The sequence below is a fragment of the Arachis hypogaea genome, chromosome 1 (genome assembly GCF_003086295.3).
Source record: "Arachis hypogaea cultivar Tifrunner chromosome 1, arahy.Tifrunner.gnm2.J5K5, whole genome shotgun sequence".
Lineage (NCBI taxonomy): Eukaryota > Viridiplantae > Streptophyta > Magnoliopsida > Fabales > Fabaceae > Arachis > Arachis hypogaea.
In genome coordinates, this window is record NC_092036.1 from 102,009,911 (window position 1) to 102,030,649 (window position 20,739).

The window sequence follows — 20,739 nt, forward strand, 5'->3', positions numbered from 1 at the left end:
CCGGAATATTTAACAATAATTTTTTTAATTATAAATCGTATTTTATTTAAAAAAAATTTAAAAATATAAATAAATTTTTTCTTTGTAGATCTATATAATATTTGAAAATGATGATAATGGATTAAAATGGATAAAAAATGGGAATTTCAAAAAACTTAAAGGGAGTTCGCAACGAACTTGCTCTAAAAAAAACGTATTTGGGGAATTAAAATTCAAAATTGGTATTTGGGGAAATATGATTTTTTTATTTTATTTCTAAAAAAATTTATGTTTTCAAAAGGACACAAGAATGTAAAAAGTGCTTGTTATCTAATAGAAAAAGATAGGTATTATTCTAAAGAGATAGTGAAGTCATATATACCACCAATTTACATATTGTCATGTTTTAAATTTTTGGAATATTATTCTAACTAATTCTGGTGGGGATAACAATATTTTGAAAAGACGAATGATATGGATTAATTAAAATAAGATAACTAGACCTAAGAAAAAAAAAAGCAGACTTGATTTTAAAGATCTCAAAACTTAAAATATTGTTCTTTTGGATAAACAATGTTATAAAATTATGACTCAATCTAACTTTTTTCTTGTGATCGATTTAAAATTTGATTTTTTAGATTTTTAATTAACAATCTTAATATTTATTTTAAAGATTTTTTTATTTTTTATAATATCTTTCAATCTAACATATTAATACTAATTCGTCACATATTTAAACTCTATTTAAAAATTATTGGACAAAGAGTTATTGAATACACATATTTTTAGAGATTATATTAGCTTTTTACTAATTAGAGTTATGATAATTACGTTATGCGGCTCCTATTAGACAAAGAATGCATTGAACAATTATGTATGTCTCTCTAATACATGGTTAACTCCATTGCCATTATGATACCAACATTATAACTACAAAAACATAATAGAAAGTTGCTGAACAACATTATTATTGTAGCTGCTAGGATGGTATATAATACATTATAGGCTGGTCGAAATATGCATGATGTATGTGTGATATATATAGGCGAAGAAGCTAAGTTAAATGAAAAAAGAAACACACACACTCTTATAATTAGTCATAATATATTTTTATTGTTTTACCATTTTTAATAAAATTATCAACTATTAAAATTATTAAATTTTTCAGTAGAATAATAATAAAATTTTAGCGTATGCAAAAAATTAGCAACTAATATATTTTTTATATTTTTATTCGTATTTTTGTTATGAATATTTGATTAATTATTTATACAATTTGACTATAGAAATGTGAATAATCAAGTTTAATTATATTATTATAAATTTTTATTATATTTTGTATGCATCCCTAATAATTTTTTTCATAGATGACTGATTTTTTGTATTTATATAATATAAATGATATAAAAATATAATACTACATTAATCATTTAAAAATGTTGGTATATTAAAAATTATGAAATAGCAGACATTTTAAACATTGTAAATACATATAATTATTAAATGCGCCAAGAGATATATAATCAATAATTTATTTTTTATTCTAATGAATACACAGTTGTTTACTTTTTAACCTTATTTAATAAAATAAAAATTTTCCAAATTGGGTTGTATTATTACACCAAAAAAGTAGAAAAAGCTAATAAGATTAGACAATAATAGTTCGGAAAACCGTTTTTGCCCTTTTATGAGAACAGTGACAATAGACTCATACTTAATATCATTTGGTCTAAATTATTTATGAAGAAATCAAAGAAGTATTGTTATATATTTTGTAAAACCCAAAGGTAAAATAAACGAAAAGGATATCATCATACAATATACGTTTTTTAATTTTATATTAGTGTTGGGATTTCAATGGTATTTAATTTTCAAATATTATAAAGATTTGATGTGTATTTTTTATGTGGAGAATACAAATTTGAGGATTAAATTTACGATTTTTTTTACATATAAATTTAAAAGTTAGATTTGTTTTTTTATTTTAATTTTTTTAAACATATAAATTTGACTCTCATATTTGTATTTTTGTATTTAAATTTTTTTTAAATATATAAATTAAAAGGTCTGATTTACTATATGGTAAAAAATATCATTTCAACACAAATGAGACTATTCGATTTGTAAACTTAAAAAGTATGACTCTCAAATTTCTCTTATTTTTTAAATTTGAGAATTTAATTTGTGATTTAAAATTAAAATTTACATAAAAAAACACTAATTAACCATTAGTATAAATTACACACTATCTTTTGTAATATCTAAATAAATTAGCATATAATATACATGTTTCCCTATATATATATATATATATATATATATATATATATATATATATATATATATATATATATCTTTTTGTGTCGGTGAGTAGTGAGATAAAAGATGCTACATTTCATATATGCATGGTCCCAACATTTCAATTATGCTACATGTTTCAGGAAGTCAAAAGAAAAAAGAAAATGTAATTTGTGAAGTACAAAGGTTTGCTAAATTTAAGGTCCAAACTCAAAACTCAAAAGTAATTTAAAAAAAAAAAGAAGTTTGCCAAAGTTGCATAGTTAGTTTTTGCTAAGTAGTAGGTAGTAAGTAGTAACTAATCATCATTAGGGCAGAAAGTGACTTTTCTTTGCACAACTAATAACAAACAAATCCAAACCAAAGAATGGGAAGGAGATTATCTTCCTTGATTAGGTTTGGTTTAGTTGAAAACAGCCCATGATGAATGCTCATCTCTTCTTTTATTAATTTTTCTCTTTCTTTGGCATTTAAGTAATTGGATGCTTTCATTATTGTACTTGTAAGATTAAATATTTTCTATATTGAAACCATTGAAGTTGGAGCATCCGAAAGAAGAATCTCTTTAGATAATGGATTGCATATTTAAAACATGGGAAATACTTTTTTTTTTTAATCTTCTGTTTGTTATTTATTTGTATTCTAAAAGCATTCAAAGCAGCAACTAAAAATATTAAGTACGTGCAGTTTGCGTTTTGATTTTTTATTTTCATTTTTGGTATTTTTTTTAGAATTTTATAAAAAAAAAACAGTAATAATAATAAATTTTTATTTTTTTTACTTTTTATCTTTTCTTTTTTTTCATAAAATTATAAAAACAGAAAACATAAAAAAACAAAAAATTAACATATTATTGTATTTTCATTTTTAATTTTTATTTATAATATTTTTAATATTCTATAAATTAAAGCAAAAATAATTAAAATAATAGTAATTTTTTTATACTCACTTAGAGGTTGCGAGTTCGAGTCTCTTATCTTTAAAAAAAATATATTGAAAACCTTAATGAATCTTCCAAAAAAAAATAATAAAAAGAAATAACAACATATACATTAGTAATTTGGTGTGAACTTTTCTACAACTTTTAACGAAGATCCTCCTTTTTGAGCCACGTGGAGCCAATAGAATCCATCTCACGCACCTTTTTTGCATCTGCAGCAGCCACCAGGGCCACCACAGTCACTGCCCATGACCAAAGATCATTTAATTAATTAATTAACTAATTAATCAATGTCCCCTCATTGTTTTTTTGTATAAACTCTAATACAAAAGGACAAATCAGTCATATCCAACGTTGTTGCATTTGACTCTCACACCACAAAAAGGTTCAGTTCAAGGCCATTTCTATTTTCTAGACTAGTTGGCAAAACTTCCAAATCATCTTCGACTACTTACAAATAATAATAAGCTAAGCTTCTTATAATACTAAACTTTCCAATTTGTCTGTGCCTATATTAAAAAATACCTTGAAAAATCATTCATTCAAACAAAGAAAATAATATTGAGTTTAATAATGATTTATAATTAAACCAAAATTTAATCTTGATACATAAATAAAATAATTCTATACGGCCATCTAATTTTTTTATATTAATAGTGTAAATTATCATAAAAATAGATATAATTAAATGATTATAAAATATTTTATATTATTATTGTATTAAAATTATATTTATTAAATTAAAGTATTATTCTTACAAAGAAATAAAATATAGAGGTAAAGGGTGGGTTTATTTTTAGTAAATTTCTGAGAAATTTGGCGCGTACATAGATAACCAACAATCTTCCCACAGAAAAAAAAGAAAAGAAAAGAAAGAATAAAATAAAATCTATCTCAAAGTTAAGACAAAAAAAGAAGGGAAAAAAAAGTAAAAAGAGTAGCATAAAAAATAAAAAATACTAATTAATTAAAATAAAAAAAACGCTTTGAAACTGAAAGTAAGAAGAAGAAACACAGAAGCTGTATTCTCTCTCTCTCTCTCTCTCTCTCTCTGTCTTGTGTCTCTCTGTGAGTGAGTGTGTGTGTGTGAGAGAGGGGAGAGAGAAACCCCATAAAATCCCAACCCCATTCTTTTTCTCTCTCTACTTTCTCACTCCTCTGATCGGAACCTCTCATTCTGCTCTTCGGATTCTGGGTGTAGCAATCTGCACTCTTCTTTTGGCTCCGTACAATGGAACGGTACGGCCGTCCCGGCGAAGGGCCGCAGCCTGATCCGCCGCCGGAGTGGAACGTCGGCGCCGGCGACACGGGGCTCGAAGGTAAAATTTCCACCTTTACCCCACTGCATTCTCAATTCCGCGATTTTCCCCTCTCTTTGATTCGCGCGGTTTCGTAGCGCAATGTGGAGCTTCTAATGAGTTATAGTTTCCAATCCTTTTTTCTATTCTATTTTCCAAAATGCAGAGTCTATGTGGAAGCTTGGATTGGGTGGTGCCACCGAATCGTACCCTCAGAGGCCTGATGAAGCTGATTGTATCTATTATCTCAAGACAGGTTTTTGCGGCTATGGTTCGCGTTGTCGGTTCAACCACCCACGTGACCGTGGCGCGGTAAATTTCTCGTTTTTCCATTTACCCCTTTTGGGTTTTCCTTCAACGGTTCTTTTGCTTTGGTCCTTTGATTTGATCTTGTGCTTCTATATGTATGTGTGCTTTGGATTTCGTTTGATCTTGGCTGCGTTGAGTTGGAGAAATTGGATTTTTTTTTTCCCCCACTTAGTGGGGTTGTCTTAAAGTCTTTGAATTTATCTTTTTGCTATCAGTTAATTTTAATCAATTATTATGGAAATTGAGGTGCCTGCGCTGGACACTTATGATTAAATGCTTCATAATTTTGGGGATATGTCTTCGTGCTGTTTAGGTTATTGGAGCTGCCAGGAGTGGAGGGGAGTATCCGGAGCGTGCGGGCCAGCCTCTATGCCAGGTGCTGAATTTGGTTCTGCTGAATTCTATGCTGCATTTACATCATGTGATTGTATTTGGCAATTGGCAATTTAATTCCTCTTGAGCTATACAAAGTTACAAACTAATGCACTCAACAGTTTTTTTTTTTTTTTTTTCTATGTCATGGCGTAGAGTGTAGTTGACTTCTATTTTGTTTTGATTGTTGTTTTCAAAGTTGTTGATGTTCCTTTCGTGCTGATTCTATCTGCCCATGCTTAAACTGCAGTATTTTATGAGGACAGGATCATGCAAATTCGGTGCATCTTGCAAGTACAACCATCCTAGGCAGGCAGCAGGAACTCCTACCCTTGTCTCACTAAATTATTATGGATATCCGTTGCGAGTGGTGCGTATTACTTTATATTTTATTTCACAAAATTATATCTCTATGAATGTTGGGGTTCACCCTTTCTAATCATGGAAAAAGGTTTGGTTCCAACTTGAATTTTATAAATAATAACAGGGAGAGAAAGAGTGTTCCTATTACGTGAAAACTGGGCAATGCAAGTTTGGTGCTACTTGTAAATTCCATCATCCACAGCCTGCAGGTGTCCAAATTCCGGCACCATCACCAGTTCCCCCGGTTTCACCTCTACCTGTACAGGTACCTTCTCCATTATATCCAACCGTGCAGCCTCCATCTGGTCCTTCGCAACAGCAATATAGTGTACTGGTTGCAAGGCCTCCGTTGCTGCCTGGCTCATTAGTCCAGGGCCCTTATGGGCCTGTGGTAGTGTCCCCTGCCATGGTCCCCTTTCCAGGCTGGAATCCTTATCAGGTGGGTCTGACATTTCGTTTTGATTGCTTACTCGCATTATATGTGTAATCATTAAAGATGTCAATCACTTGGTGCAGGCTCAAGCAACAAGCCCCCTACTTCCCTCTAGTACACCATCTAATGTTGGTCCAACACAGCTTTACAGGATAACCCAGCTGCCTTCTCAGGCAACTGGGTATTCTGCACCTTATCAACCTTCTGGCCCCTCTGTTGATCCTTCAGGTAGTAGTACTCAGAAGGAGAACCCATATCCCGAAAGGCCTGATCAACCAGAATGTCAGTATTACATGAAAACAGGGGAATGTAAATTTGGTCCATCATGTAGATATCATCATCCATCAGACCTTAATGCACCGAAGGGAAATGTGGCCCTTAGTCCTGTGGGTCTCCCTTTGCGCCCGGTAAGCATTACATTTCAACTCCTTTGTTCTTTGTTGCCTCATATTGGGTTATGGATGATGTTCTTTGCTGAAAATTTTGGCAATATGTGATAAAAATGATATACAAAAATTGAAAAAAAAAAAAAAAAAGCTGATAGGGGAGTAGTCCAAAAGAAGAAAAACTAATAATGGGATATAACATAATTGGCTTCTTCATTCTGCTGCATGTGTTTTATATGATTGCCCTTTGTGTTGGGTTATGTTGTGCTTCAGTTATCTCTGAGTTTTCTGGGTGAATGTGTCAAATCTCTAGATTATTGAAGGTTCTTCTAGCAAAATTTGAAAGCAGGTAGATTTAACTGTTGGTTTATTGGTGGCACCTTGGGTATAATTGTACATTTCATGTTAATGGAATTTTCATTTTGTGCTACATTCATGTTGGGTGTGTAAGTAGTGAGATATATGTTTGTTAAATATTTAGTATCTCATTCTGACTCTGCCTAAGGGAAGGTTCTGTAAGTAAGCTCCTCTTTTCTTTAGTCTTGTTCCCACGCTTCATTTTGTCTGAACATCATTTTACTCCATTTCCTGTCTAATATATATCTTTGATTGCTGTTCAGGATTTCAGGTCCTATTTTTTCTGTGTAATTTATTTCATCATGTTTTATTTCACCCTGTGTATCTTTATTGCATCTCTGTTTTCTGTAATTGATTTAGATGTAATAACTTCTATTATGTTATGTCCAACTTAGTCTCCATCTATCTTGGATATTTATTATCTGTATTATCTGTAGTTCTGTACTGTAGACCTTAATGTTTTTAGTATTTCCATTTTACTTTCATTAGTTTCGTGCTTGAAATTTATTTCTAATGAAATGCCTTTCCATGAAGTAGTGAGATAAGAATCATAAGGGATATTGTGCAGGTGTTGTATACTTGTACGAAGTTGTCTGCTTCACCTTTATTGGTTGGATTTGCTTGCGTTCCTATACTATAGCTTGAGTTGTTCAAACTTATTTCGGGAGAACAGTTTATGTTTTCCAATTCTGCAATATGGGATTAGCGATGCTTCTAATGTTTCATGCTACAAAGAGACATAGATGTTTCTTTGCCACTTCATGGTTGTTTTTCACTATGGAATAGACTTTAATAATCCTTTTGGCTGTTATTGTTATACTCTTGGTCTCCAGGTTGTGGTTCGAGTTCAAGAATAGCACCTTTATTAGTTTTGTTTTACAATGATGAGTTTGTCTGCTAAGTTGGCATGTTCAAAATCTGTTTGACTCATCTTCTTTAGTTCTTAACTATCAATCATCCAATGTTTGGGTTTGATAATCAGGGGGCACCACCTTGCACTCATTATACGCAGCGTGGAATCTGTAAGTTTGGTCCTGCATGCAAATTTGATCATCCCATGGGATCTCTCAGTTACAGCCCATCTGCTTCTTCCTTGGCTGATATGCCGGTTGCACCATATCCCGTGGGTTCCTCAATGGGCACTCTTGCTCCATCATCATCTTCATCAGAGTTGCGGCCTGAACTTGCTTCAGGATTGAGCAAGGAGTCTGTTTCATCCAGAATGTCTTCATCGATGAGCACTTCAAGTGGATCAGTTGGCTTGACCTTGTCAACTGCAGGACCAATTTCTCAATCGGGCACCCAAGCCTCTGCTCAGAGTTCCAGTTCTTCAGCAACTGCCAGCAGCGCCGCAACAAGCAGTGCTGCATCTCACACCTCAAGCTAAGCAATGTGAATGCATTCCTCATTATTACTCCTTTTAATCTCAATTTTTCAACTGGACATCATGATTTATTCAAAGAGGTCCTCAAATAGGTTTTATTTTTCAGTTTATCCCAGTTCCACATTCAGGTCTAGTACACATTGCACCAATCAATTATCATTGTGTTCATATAATCTTTTTGTGGCCATCCCTTTTATCCCAAATAAAACCATGGCCAACCTCGAGAATTTTAGCAACTCATACAGCCAGCCATCTTGCTTCCTTCCGAATAACCTCAAAAGATTCTGCAAGTCCATTCTTCATGTCCCTCCCTCCTGATCTCCAATTTTTTTTGGAGTTTGTTGTGCTTATTTATGATTTGATCTTTTTCGATTCGAGAAAAGTTCCATTGACCATGTGTTGTTGTTTATGTCTCTTCACCCGAATCCTTTTTTGAAGCTGGGAAGGTCATGGTAGATACTGTTCCCCACTTGTGTAAGGTTTGCTGTGAAGAGAAGTAATCAGGAGAGTACAATGAGGCTTTGCATTGCTGTCTTATTTTTATGTTTTTAGATACACAGTCATGTTGTTCAATGTTGTGACAAGCTTGCTACTTAAATTTATTACACAATACATATATCAAGAAACACATTTAAGTTAACACATTTTAAATCTCTCTTCCTCTCACATGTGGTGAAACTGATTTTTCTCTTCATTTATATCTTCCCTTTCTCCATAAATATTTTTAGATTTTTTTTGTTATAAAATGATGATTGTATTACAGAGTACACTTTACTCCAGCAAAAACAGTGGTACAACACAAAGTGGAATTTGGAAACATTAAAGTGCCTGTCTTCATAGCAGGATAAGGAGTAATCATTGCACTTGCTTACCAACAACTTATTTGAACCCTTTTTTTTCAAAAAAATGTGGAGATTAACCTTAAAATTTGCTCTAATTGAGTATTGAGCTACTTTTATTTTCGGTACCTAGGAGATAATAATGATGATATTTATACCTTATAATGGCCTAATATCTCATTTTTTTAATAATTATAATGTGTTTCTACCATTATATCAACATTTGTGTTAAGTGAGATCATATTAGTAAGATACCAAGAACGCTTAATACGACTGGGAGATGACTGTATTCGTTAAGGATTTATCTTTAATATACTGATAATATAAAATATTTTACATAATTGTTTAATTATATTCATTATTTTGGATAGATAATCATTTACATGATCAATATAAAAAATATTTATTTTTATTGATGTGACTACATAAGAGAAAAAAAGTATAATATATGTATTTTTAATTAATTAATATATATATGAGCAAAATTAAAAAAAAAGATAAACTATTTTAATATAATCACTTTGAGTGAAGTATACTAGATAATGTACATGAATTGTTAAAACAAATTAATAATTGAAATTCTCAAGTAATCATATGTGATTTGTAATTTTAGAATTTGACTTATGAAAATAAAAAATATTATGTGTACATCAAAATTAGTAATTATGTATTTGTATATAAAATATAAATATATATATTATTTAACTTATTTTTAATATATATATTTTATATTCTAATATGTCTTTTAATACTAATAGCTAAATTCGACATTGTTATATAAAAATACAATTTAAAATCTCATACTCACTCCTACCCCACATACAGCTTGTATATTGTAAATATGTAATGCTCTTTCAACAGTGGAATAATCATATGCATTCACATTTTTAACTTATATATATCTAGATTGGAGGAGTGGGTTATTTTCTAATTAAAAACATTGACATAGATAGATTCTATTAAGAAAAGAGAACATTGCTTTTCCATATGCCCTGCTTCTAAGTTCTTCTCTGTATATATTATTATTATTATTATTATTATTGATGAATCACATGATATTGGTTTCAATCAAATAGTATTGAACAGTGAAAGAAAAGAGAATGTAGTGGAAGCAATATATTAGAATCGCGGATTATTGGCTTGCAACATCTGTATAGTATGGTTCTGCTTTTATATTGTGCCCTAAAGTTTGGGCAGCTACCCCCAAAAGAAGCATAAAATCATGCCATCAATATTATAATATAAAAATAACACATACAGGAATATGACTACTACTTTCCCTCTCATCTTGATTTGAAAGTGAGAGCTCATGGAGGACCCTTAAAACCAAAACAAAGATCACTCTCTTGCATGTGTGCAATGTAGTAATTAATTACATGCATTACAACATGAAAGAAAATTACTAAAAACAAAGGCTTGCTTAATTGGCTTGACCCAAGTTACAAGGAAGATAATAAGAAGAAACATACAAACACATGCAATGCATTCACATTGCACCCTCATCATCAGAAGAGTGGGTATCCCATGTCTACTGAGCAGTTTGTTGAAGAAGATGAAGCAGCAGCATTATTATGATTATGATGATTATTCATCATCACCCCATCATAGAAGCTTGTATTGTTATTATTGTTCTCATCAGTTATGATGGGATACAGTGCATCCATGCATCCTCCTCCTTCTAATACCCTTCTTGATGATGATGATGATGATGATGATGAATTGTTAAATATAGCTGAAAGCTCACTGCAGCTCCAATCCCATGATGAGAACCCTTCACTTGTTGGATAACAGAAGTAATCTGATGGAAAGTTATTATCACAAGAGAATGATGATGAGTTTTCACTGACATTGCTCTTTCTTGATGAGTAGTTGTTGTTGTTTGAACAACTACTGTTGGAACTTGAATCAGCAGTAGTAGTAGTAGCAGTAGGCCTGAAACATTTATCAGGAACTATGCATTCAAGATATCCAGAGTTGTTGTTATTACTATGATGATCAGTTGTTGAAAAGAACAAGTTATCATTATCCTGAACTGAACAACCATATGCAGCAGCAACAACATTAGTATTACTATTACTGTTCTTAATCTTATTCTGATTGGAAGGTGCAAGTTGTTTAGTGTAAGAAGATGGTGGGGGAGGAGGAGGAGGTGGTGGTGGCAAGAGAGCTTGAAGATCCATTGGTGTGAGAAGAGCATGGAAGTTGATGTTATCAGAATAGATGAAGTTAGTTCTAGCTTGGTTTCCTTTCATGGACAAAGCAGCTCTGTCATAAGCAAGAGCAGCTTCTTGAGCAGTGTCAAAGGTACCAAGCCAATGTCTTTCTTTGGTTGTAGGGTCTCTGATCTCAGCAGCATATCTTCCCCAAGGTCTTCTTCTCACACCAAGAAACCTACCTGGCTCTGCTTGTTTCCTTCTCCCTCTTTTTTCACCACATGATGATGATGATGTTGATGTGTTTCTTTGGAGAAGTGTAGACAAGCATATTTGGTTCTGGTTTTGATTGTTGTTGTTTGCTTCTTCATATCCCTTCATGAAGGAGGGAGTGTGTAGTGTATCTGATGAGGTTCTAGAGTTTGACATGGCTTCAGAAAATGTGGGGTTAAGTTTCAACTTTGAATGAATGAGGTGATGAGAAAATGTGAGGGACCAAAGTCAAGTTAAATAGTGCAAAACTCAAGGGAATTGAAATACACAAACTGTTATGATTATGAGTGGGAGAGAACTCTTTTAAACCTTTTTTTGGACAACCCTTTTGTCTGATATATTTTTTTAAATAATTAGTCATCAATATTAACTAAAGGAAAATAAAAAGGGGAAATTTTTGTTTGAACAATGTCAATGTTTGGAAGACTATGAGTATCCATCATGCATCTGATTTCTGATTTCTGATCTCTACCCTTTTTCCTCACCTACTTTTAAAAAATGTTTCTTTTTCTTGTTTCTATTAAATCTTGGTAGTTCTTCATCCAATTCACTTTTAGAGTTGGAACCAAACAGTGAAAATAAAGATTCCCCTTCACTTGTCAAAGTACTCTAAATGGTGCTCTACACACTGCACTTTTTAGTTTTTATTTCTTTGCAACAGTCACTTTCTCCCTAGTTCCAATGACACATACACAAAAATAAATGTCTTCTATATGCAACTTAGTAATACTAATAACCACAAAAATTGCAAATAATAATAATAATAGAATTAAATTTTGATACATTTTTTAATATAAAATAATTTTTTTTATGTACATAATGCTATATCAACAAAAAAAAAACTATTTTTAATATTGATAGCATAATTGTCTATATTAAAATTGGATATGATTAAACAATCATGTAAAATGTTTTATTTTGTATAGTGGGTTAAAATTAAGCTAATAATAAGTAAGATGTAATTAAAATACATTAGTGTAATTAGTGAGCTAATTATTACATCAGACTAATGCCATGCAAGGTTATTGGGATTTGATAGGGATAATGACAAATTAAAGTTAAATGTATATGCAAATCAGTTCACGTGTAAAGGCCAAGCTAATCAATTAACTACCTGGAATTGACCACCTCTCTCCAATACTAAGAAAACAACACATGCTTATGTTACCAACAAAGAAAAGTGAACCCTATAATTTTTTATTTATGTATACATATTTCTCTTAGTACTCTTTTATTTTTTATTGCTCATCTTAATTAATGTAACAAATAATAAATATTAATATTTATATAAAGATAAAAATTCGGATGCAGTTAACTTCATATAAAATTGATAGTTGAGAGTCGTTAGATGCAGGAATGGAGCTAGGATAAAATTTAGAGAGGGGCCAAAGTTTAATTTTTTACTATGAAGAAACTAAAATTAAAATTTTAAGGGGGCTAAACTAAAATTTACACATAATTTATAAGAAAAAGTTAAAATTTAGGAGGTTTATGACAGGCTCCGCCTCTGGTTAGATAATAATTTAGTCAAATTTATTAAATTATATATCGATTCTCAACTATCAACTTTGTATAAAAATAATTTTATCTAAGTGTCTGAAATGAAAAAATTAATAAAATAAAAAAATTATTATTATTAAATTTATAATTCGGATAAAATATATATTTTATTATCTTAATTTAAAAATAAATAATTTTTTTTTACGTTAGAAGATTTTCATTCTGAAAAATAACAATGAGAAACGAAAATAAGTGAGAGGTATCTATAATTTATATATACATTTATTTTTTGCTCTAGCTAGGGATAATAATAGTAGGTATTTGACCTAATAATTAATGAGTATACATCTTTGGTAAAACAATGTTAACATATAGTAACATTTTTTGAGATGTTCCCAAGATGAGTGAATGATTGGCACAAATGCAATCTTATTATTCTGGAATCATCAATCACAGTCAAAACCAGGAAAAAAAAAATTAAAAACAACTGCGTGGTTTTGTCTGCATATTCCTAGAGAGACTAAATACCATTTTTGAATTTGGTGGTTGTGTTGGTAGATAATACATAATAGTAATAATCTCTTAGCAATGTCATCCACTAACTATATGCATGCATGTATTAGCTATTAATTAGTGTTAATATTAATAATACATAGACATGTGATGAATCCGCGTTTTATGCATAATAATCAAAGTAATTACATGGGAAGCTCTTGTTTTCTTCATGATTTTCAAAGGGAGCAGTTAAAATTATCTCTAACTACACACAAAATCATCCAACCAACTTTAGATTATTATTTGAGGCTTCCGTGTCTCGTGTCATGCAAACAACCCCACCTTGGACTATAAAATTGAAAAGTTTCCTTTTGAAGGCTCCACTACTCTTTTTGTTTTCTAATTTTATTTCTTCTGCCAAGTGCCAACACTTAACATATCATTTCTGATTTTTTTTTGTTAGTTTACAAAAATTATTAAACCAACTCAGGAGTGACTATCTCGAAATTTGAATTTTTTTTCTTGTACAGTAACTTACAATGACAAATTCTTAAGAGCTTGTTTAGAAATTCACTACGAGCAATAAGTTGAGTACCTACCGTCGAATTTATCGTGGTCTTGAATTGACGGTATAAATGACGTTAAAAATTGTTTATTGACGAATTATCTCGTTCGATGTTAATTATTGACAATTTTTTTATTAATTTTTTAAATAAATTTGTCGAGACTGAATTGCTAATAACCGTTGAATTATATCAACGATAACTTTATCTGTCGATAAATCCTATTTTTTTAGCACAGTTAAGCCACAAAAAATTATTGTTAACAAAATTACAAGAAGGTCATTGTACCTCTACTCAGACTGCTCCACTTGTTGATGAAGTTCCTGTATTAATTTCTGCACCTCCTCCCTCAAGTCGACAACTTCTTGGGAATCGACAGGGCTGGTGACAGATGCAGAGGAAGCAGCCAATATAGAAGAGCGAAGGCCACTGGCAAAGAACGTTCTCAACCCAAATCAGCGATTCTTGTGGGGTTCAGAGGCGGTCTCGCGCCAAACTCTATCAAGATCTACCACTGAGGTTATGTTTCCGGCTTCGTTGTTTCCATTAGACAGCTGAGATTGCTGAGTCGCGGCCTCATATCTCTGCATATAATCCTCCTATGTCGCATAGGTTGTGGTTAGAATAATAGTTAATTGACTTTAAACTAAATAAATTTGAAACTTATAATTAATTGAAACTCACATAATGGGCCGTATACCACTCGTCATCAAATCTCTCCTTATTGGCCTTCAAAGTATGTGTATACTTGAAGGTCTCCGCCAATATCGTCTTATGATCCAACGACTTAGACTACACAATTCAAATTAACCACTAAAATAAATCAACAAATAACTGATTCAAGTAACTTTTAACAAACATTACCAGACTACTTACCAGTTTGCTCTTCGCTTTCATGAAGATCGCCGACCCACCCGTATATTTCGACAACCTCGACGAAGCCCTGTTAGATGTTTGTCAGACTGCGACGCTTGAACCCCTCATTATTTTTAAGATGGGTCTCCAGTTCCTTCTTGATAGATGGACGGATCTAGGTCGTTAGGTGGTTGCGCCTTGACGAACGTCGCTCATCATCTGCTGAAGTCGATTAGCTGCCTAGTGGCCGTAGATCTTATAGATTATGAGATTATGTTCCGTATCCCATATGAATTTCAACTGCACAAAGTGATTCAACAACATTAGTTATTCAAAATAATTACAATTCAAATACAGTTAATTCAACAATGTTGGGTTCTTACCGCCCACTTCTAAAACCATCGCTCTCTGGTCTCAGTAGGAATCTTCATGTAACTCGGCTATGGGTGATCGTACATTGACTTAATCACTTCGAAGATCTCTTGTGTACATACACTGTTGTTTTGTATAAACCTATCAATGAAAAAACTTAAGATTAACAAATATATAGAAATACATAAACCTTAATAAATTCAAAATATATTGCAGATAAAAGATATTAAAATAGTATGTACTCATTCCTGTGTGTCATTAGGTCAAATCCTCAACCGGATGACGGACGTATTAGAGGAATCACCCACCGCAGGTTTTGTTGCTGCTGGATCTGTAGGGGGCGTAGCAGAAGAAGACACATAGTTCGAATTCGGGATCATGATGAATTGCTAGTCCGCTGGACCCACCTGCGACGTCACAGGGGTCAATAAGATAGTCGGGGTAGAGGGCGATGACTGAGTGGTCCTGGAGATTTGGTAGAAACCCTCCCTCTACCACGACCACGAGACCCACTCATCTACCTTTGCTACTTGTCATCATGTCTGCAAAGAAATATATTATTAACACTAATCAGCATATATACTACACAAATCATTCAACATTTAGATTATTTTAAAAAAAAAATTTGACATAACCTCCCTTAAAATAGGACATATATCTACCTTTACAATTCCCACAAATTCAACTAATCTCAATCCACAGCATCAGTCAAAACACAATTAATTCACAATATTTCTAGCAGAATATATTAACTTATTTTCATTCTTGAATTCATACTATATATAATGTTGTACATATAATATTACAATGTCAAACACAACAATTTATTCAATTCAATTAAAGAGTTTAATTGAAAAATTTTAAATAATAAAAATCTAACTAAAAAATTAGGTTTAAATATAAATATTTTCAAACTAATTAACCTTTAAGAAATAAGCCTATATTTTAAGAATAAATAGTAGACATTATTATACTATACACATAAAAACATATTTACATAAACTTACCTAAAAAAAATAAAACTATCTAGTTAGCAAGATTAATTAATTCTTGAGATTGAATAAGAAGTAAAAAAGAGACTCAACTTACAAATTTTACAAGTTTTAGAGTTAACTATTATTACTATTAAACACTGCATTTATAACTAACTATATTATATCAACGTAAGGTTTGTAATATTTTTTTAGTACATTTTCTACTTCAAAATTCAAACATTTTGCACTTTTTTCTAAACTTAAATTAACGTATAACTAATTCCTAATTCTTAAATTAACTTCATCCTAAATTCTAAATTAGTAGATGATAACCAAATCCTAAATCTTAAATTAACTTTAACCCTAAACTCTAAATTAGCATATAATAATTAAATTCTAAATTCTATATTAACATATAACTAATTCGTAAATCCTAAGTTAACTTCATCCTAAATCTTAAATTAGCATTTGATAACTAAATCCTAAAGTAACCCTAAACTCTAAATTAGCATATAATAATCAAATCCTAAATCATAAATTAACATATAACTAAATCCTAAATTAACTTAAACAAGGAAAAAGAGAAATCATGGAACCTGAGGGGCGAACAGAGAAAGAAGAACAGAGAGAAAGTGGGAATCACGTCAGTGTTGGATAGCAACGGCGACGGTATTGGATGGCGATGGCAGCAAACAAATAGAGAGAAAGAGGGAGTCGCGGCTAACGGAGGGGAGAGGAGGCGGCGACAGGAGAGGTAGGCAGCGGGGAAAGGAGGCGATTAGAAAGAGAAAGGAGTAAGAGAGGTTAGAGACACTACAACAAAAGTGGCACTTAGTGGCGGTTGCTGGAGCCATGTAGCGGCGGTTTTGAACCGCCCCAAAATATTTCGCGGCGGTTTATTGAAGCGCTGCAAGATAGGACGCGGCTAAACAGATAGCGGCGGTTTTAGTTAACTGTTGGAATGACCGCCGCTAAACGCCTATCAATTTTGCGGCGGTTGTGCTAAATAGCAAATAAACGAAAACAACATTTGTTTTGTGGCGGTTCTAAACTGCCGCCAAATTTTAGTATTTCCATTCATAGTTATTAGAATTGGACCGGATCGTCCGGTGGTCCAACCGATTCAATCGTTAAAGAACTTGGAAGAAGGAAAAGCTTTAACAATGTCATGTTACCACCAAGCCAAATATCTCTTCGATGTATATAGCGCTAATAATTATATATATCATATGAACACATTTGATTGCCACACAGATTTTTGTTGTAAACTTTATATATCTAATCATAGTTATTATAGGCACCTTATATATTGGGTAAAATACACAATTAAATTAAAGGGAGGATCAAATTACACAATTCTACCAAATTAAAAAACATTACCAGAATCTTTCAAAAGCACATTCTTATGTAATTCGAATTAGTCTGATTCAAATTAGACAAACCGACACTAATATGCGAATAATTAATTGGTTTTTATATAAAAATATTTTTATTCTATTTAGTATTTAATTTTGATAAAACATTAATTAATTTGAATTTAGTTATTATGAATTCTTATATCTAAGAATATAAGTTAAGATTGTTATTAAAAAATTTAAATTTTTTATTTTAATAAATGCTCAACAAATCATTAAAATAAAAAAAATTATAATTTGAAATTATAATTTTGGTAAATTTATAACGTTTTGAATTTTTAATGACCTGTAGAAAATATTTTTAATTATTATTTTTAATATTTTATAGAAAATATTTATAATTATTATTTTTAGAAAATATTTGATTTTTAATTAGTTCAGAGTATGATTTTATTTTCTTCTTTTACATCCATGTTTGAAGGCAAATTTAAATGCCAATAAAGTAAACAAGAAAATTTTATTGGTAAATTTGTTCACATGAGTTAACATATATAACTTATTTAACTTGTGAATTTTTTTTTTACGTAAAACGAATGTAGAAAATATATTACAAGTTTAAGTAATAATGATTTGAACATATGTAACTTAAGATAGTAGTGTTTACTTAACTAAATTATACCAGATAGTTATTACTAAATAAAACATTGCAATATATGATAATATGCATTTTGCGGCGGTTTAAACAAAACCGCCGCAAAATGTAAAACAATAACTCATCTGACAATACATATAGCAGCGGTTTTCGAAAAGACACCGCTAAATGCAAGCCTGATTGAAATATAGCACCGCTATATGTGCCGCAGGTTGCCGTTTTGCGGCGATTTTATAAAGCCGTCGCAAAATTTCCGCCGCTATCTGTCGAAATTATTGTAGTGGAGAGAAAGAGAGAAAATTTTGAAATGAAAGGGGAGAGGGTTCGCGCTTTGAATTTTAGGGTTCGTTATCGTTAGATTTATCGGCGGATAAATCCGACAGTAACTCATTGTGGGTCACCAAATGTAATGTTTTACTAAAATGAATTTTTTGTCGGTAAATCTCACGCTAAATTTCGTGCCTATTTTCTTTCCAAGTATTTCCGGCGAATTTACTGTCGAAAACGGGAATTCACCCTTAACAATTTGACCAAATGAATTTCATATCAAAACTATCCATAAATTCGTTGATAAAGCCGACGATAATATGCGACGCTAAATCCGACGGTATTCAACATTTTTCTTGTAGTGACTATTTAAATATGAGAAAAGATTTTTTTCTTTTAAAAATAGAATCATTTTTATTTAAGATTCAATTCCATGATTTAGAATGACTTTATTGTATTAATAGAATGAAATTTAATTCTTTAGTTTATAATAATTTTTATGAGTTAAAAAAATTTCTTTTATAATTTTGTCCTTAAAAAATTATTTTATTAAACATTTATTTATTTTTAAAATATATAAATAGAAATATTTTTTATATTTGACGTATTGAGTTTGTTTGGTGTGAGAAATAATTTTAAAATTAGATTTTTTTTGTCTAATTTGTAAACGAAAAATAAAATAAAATTAAAATTCTCAAAAAAATTTAAGTCATTTTCTTTTATTTGTTCCAAAAACAACTTTTTTTAATTTATAAATTTTTAAACAAATTCTAAATAAACTTAATTCATAATAAATTAGTCATTGGTTTGAATAAAAAAATATCGTAAAAAAAAAATTTACTAATACTCTTAAATTACTACGTACATCTCATTAACTAAAATTAAGCCAATCAATTGCATAATTATTAACTGGCACATACTTATTATAGTTACGGTGGGTATATAATTTCGACCACATTTAAAAGGTATCCTTAAATTCAATATGATATCATTATATCCTCTATAATAATCATCATCATCCACTCCCCCTAATTAATTTTAGTATACATGATCCTAAATTTGATTTGTGTCAAAATGATCATGGCAGTTGACCATGGTCATAGCTGATTAGTATGCTAATTAAAGTGGGTTGTTATGATTATATATCTGCAGGTTCAGGCAATAAGCGTGCAAGGCAACATTATTAAACTTAAATTTATTTTATTTAATATTTATTAATTATTAATAAATATTAAATTAATTAATAAATACTAAATAAAATAAATTTAAACAGTTTTGATTGATGTTTTATTGCTTTTTAAATATTATTGATGACGCCATGTGTTAATATAATGCGGTCCCCCATGCCAAAAACACATATAAATTAGAATAACATTTTATTTTATTGTGTGTGTCTAGAAATATAGTTGGTTAATCTATACAGTGAAAACTGAGTGTGGACCTTATGTATGTAAACATTTAATACAAAGAATTCTAATTTTGGTTACTGAGTTCTGAAATTGCATTATTATAAGGAAGCACACTACTGAGACTAAAATAAATATGCTATTTTGGTTGTGCTTTGAAGTTTGGACATGTCAACTATTTGCAGTGGTTTGTGTTGGAAGGAAGACCAAGATAATAAGGAACGACAATGACAAATCAAAACATGATTCTACTCTTTATCTTATATATATTACAGTAAAAATATTTAGCTGTTGGTTATGGTGTCTAAAAATATTGCTGTCTAATTATTAAAATAAGTTAAATAATTAATTTTAAATTTAAAAGTCTAAAAATTAAAAAATTTTAAATATTTTAAAGTTAGTATAAAAAATAATTTAAGTAAAAATTAGAGACCAAACAAAAAACACTATAAAATTGACTAAATATTTAATTATTTTTTAGCAAATATGAAGTACGCAATGCCAGTGAACTATATTTTAAATGACATAATTTTTCTATATGTATAATACATAATAAGTTTGTGTTTTGCTGAATTATATGTTAATAATCTCTAATTTATATAAATACCTTATTAAAATTGACTTTTAAAATATGGTTTTCTTAATAATTTTGTTAATTCATGTCTTAAAAATACATCTTAAGAATATTATAAAAAATTTTTTTGTTAAAAGTTATTAAAATTATATATTTTTTACGTTTCTGGTATATTAAATACATAAAAAATTCAATTTTTTTATTATTATACTCTTAAAACGTGTGTTTAGTGCATAAGATAGTTAAATCTTTTTTTTAAATAATAACACTTATGTTTGGTAAATTAAATTAAAATTAAATTTTAATAAATAAAAATAATAATAATTATATTTAATAAAATAA

At 30.4% G+C, this 20,739-nt stretch overlaps 1 protein-coding gene across 1 annotated transcript; it reads left to right on the forward strand.

The window, feature by feature from the left end:
• The first annotated feature begins 4,200 nt into the window (after positions 1 to 4,200).
• Positions 4,201 to 8,759, forward strand: LOC112704498 (zinc finger CCCH domain-containing protein 34). The gene is made up of 7 exons (XM_025755724.3): positions 4,201 to 4,536; positions 4,682 to 4,827; positions 5,138 to 5,200; positions 5,447 to 5,566; positions 5,684 to 5,998; positions 6,076 to 6,399; positions 7,718 to 8,759. The coding sequence occupies exons 1-7, from the start codon at positions 4,449 to 4,451 to the stop codon at positions 8,120 to 8,122; spliced, it is 1,461 nt and encodes a 486-aa protein (XP_025611509.1). The 5' UTR covers positions 4,201 to 4,448; the 3' UTR covers positions 8,123 to 8,759.
• The last annotated feature ends 11,980 nt before the right edge of the window (positions 8,760 to 20,739 follow it).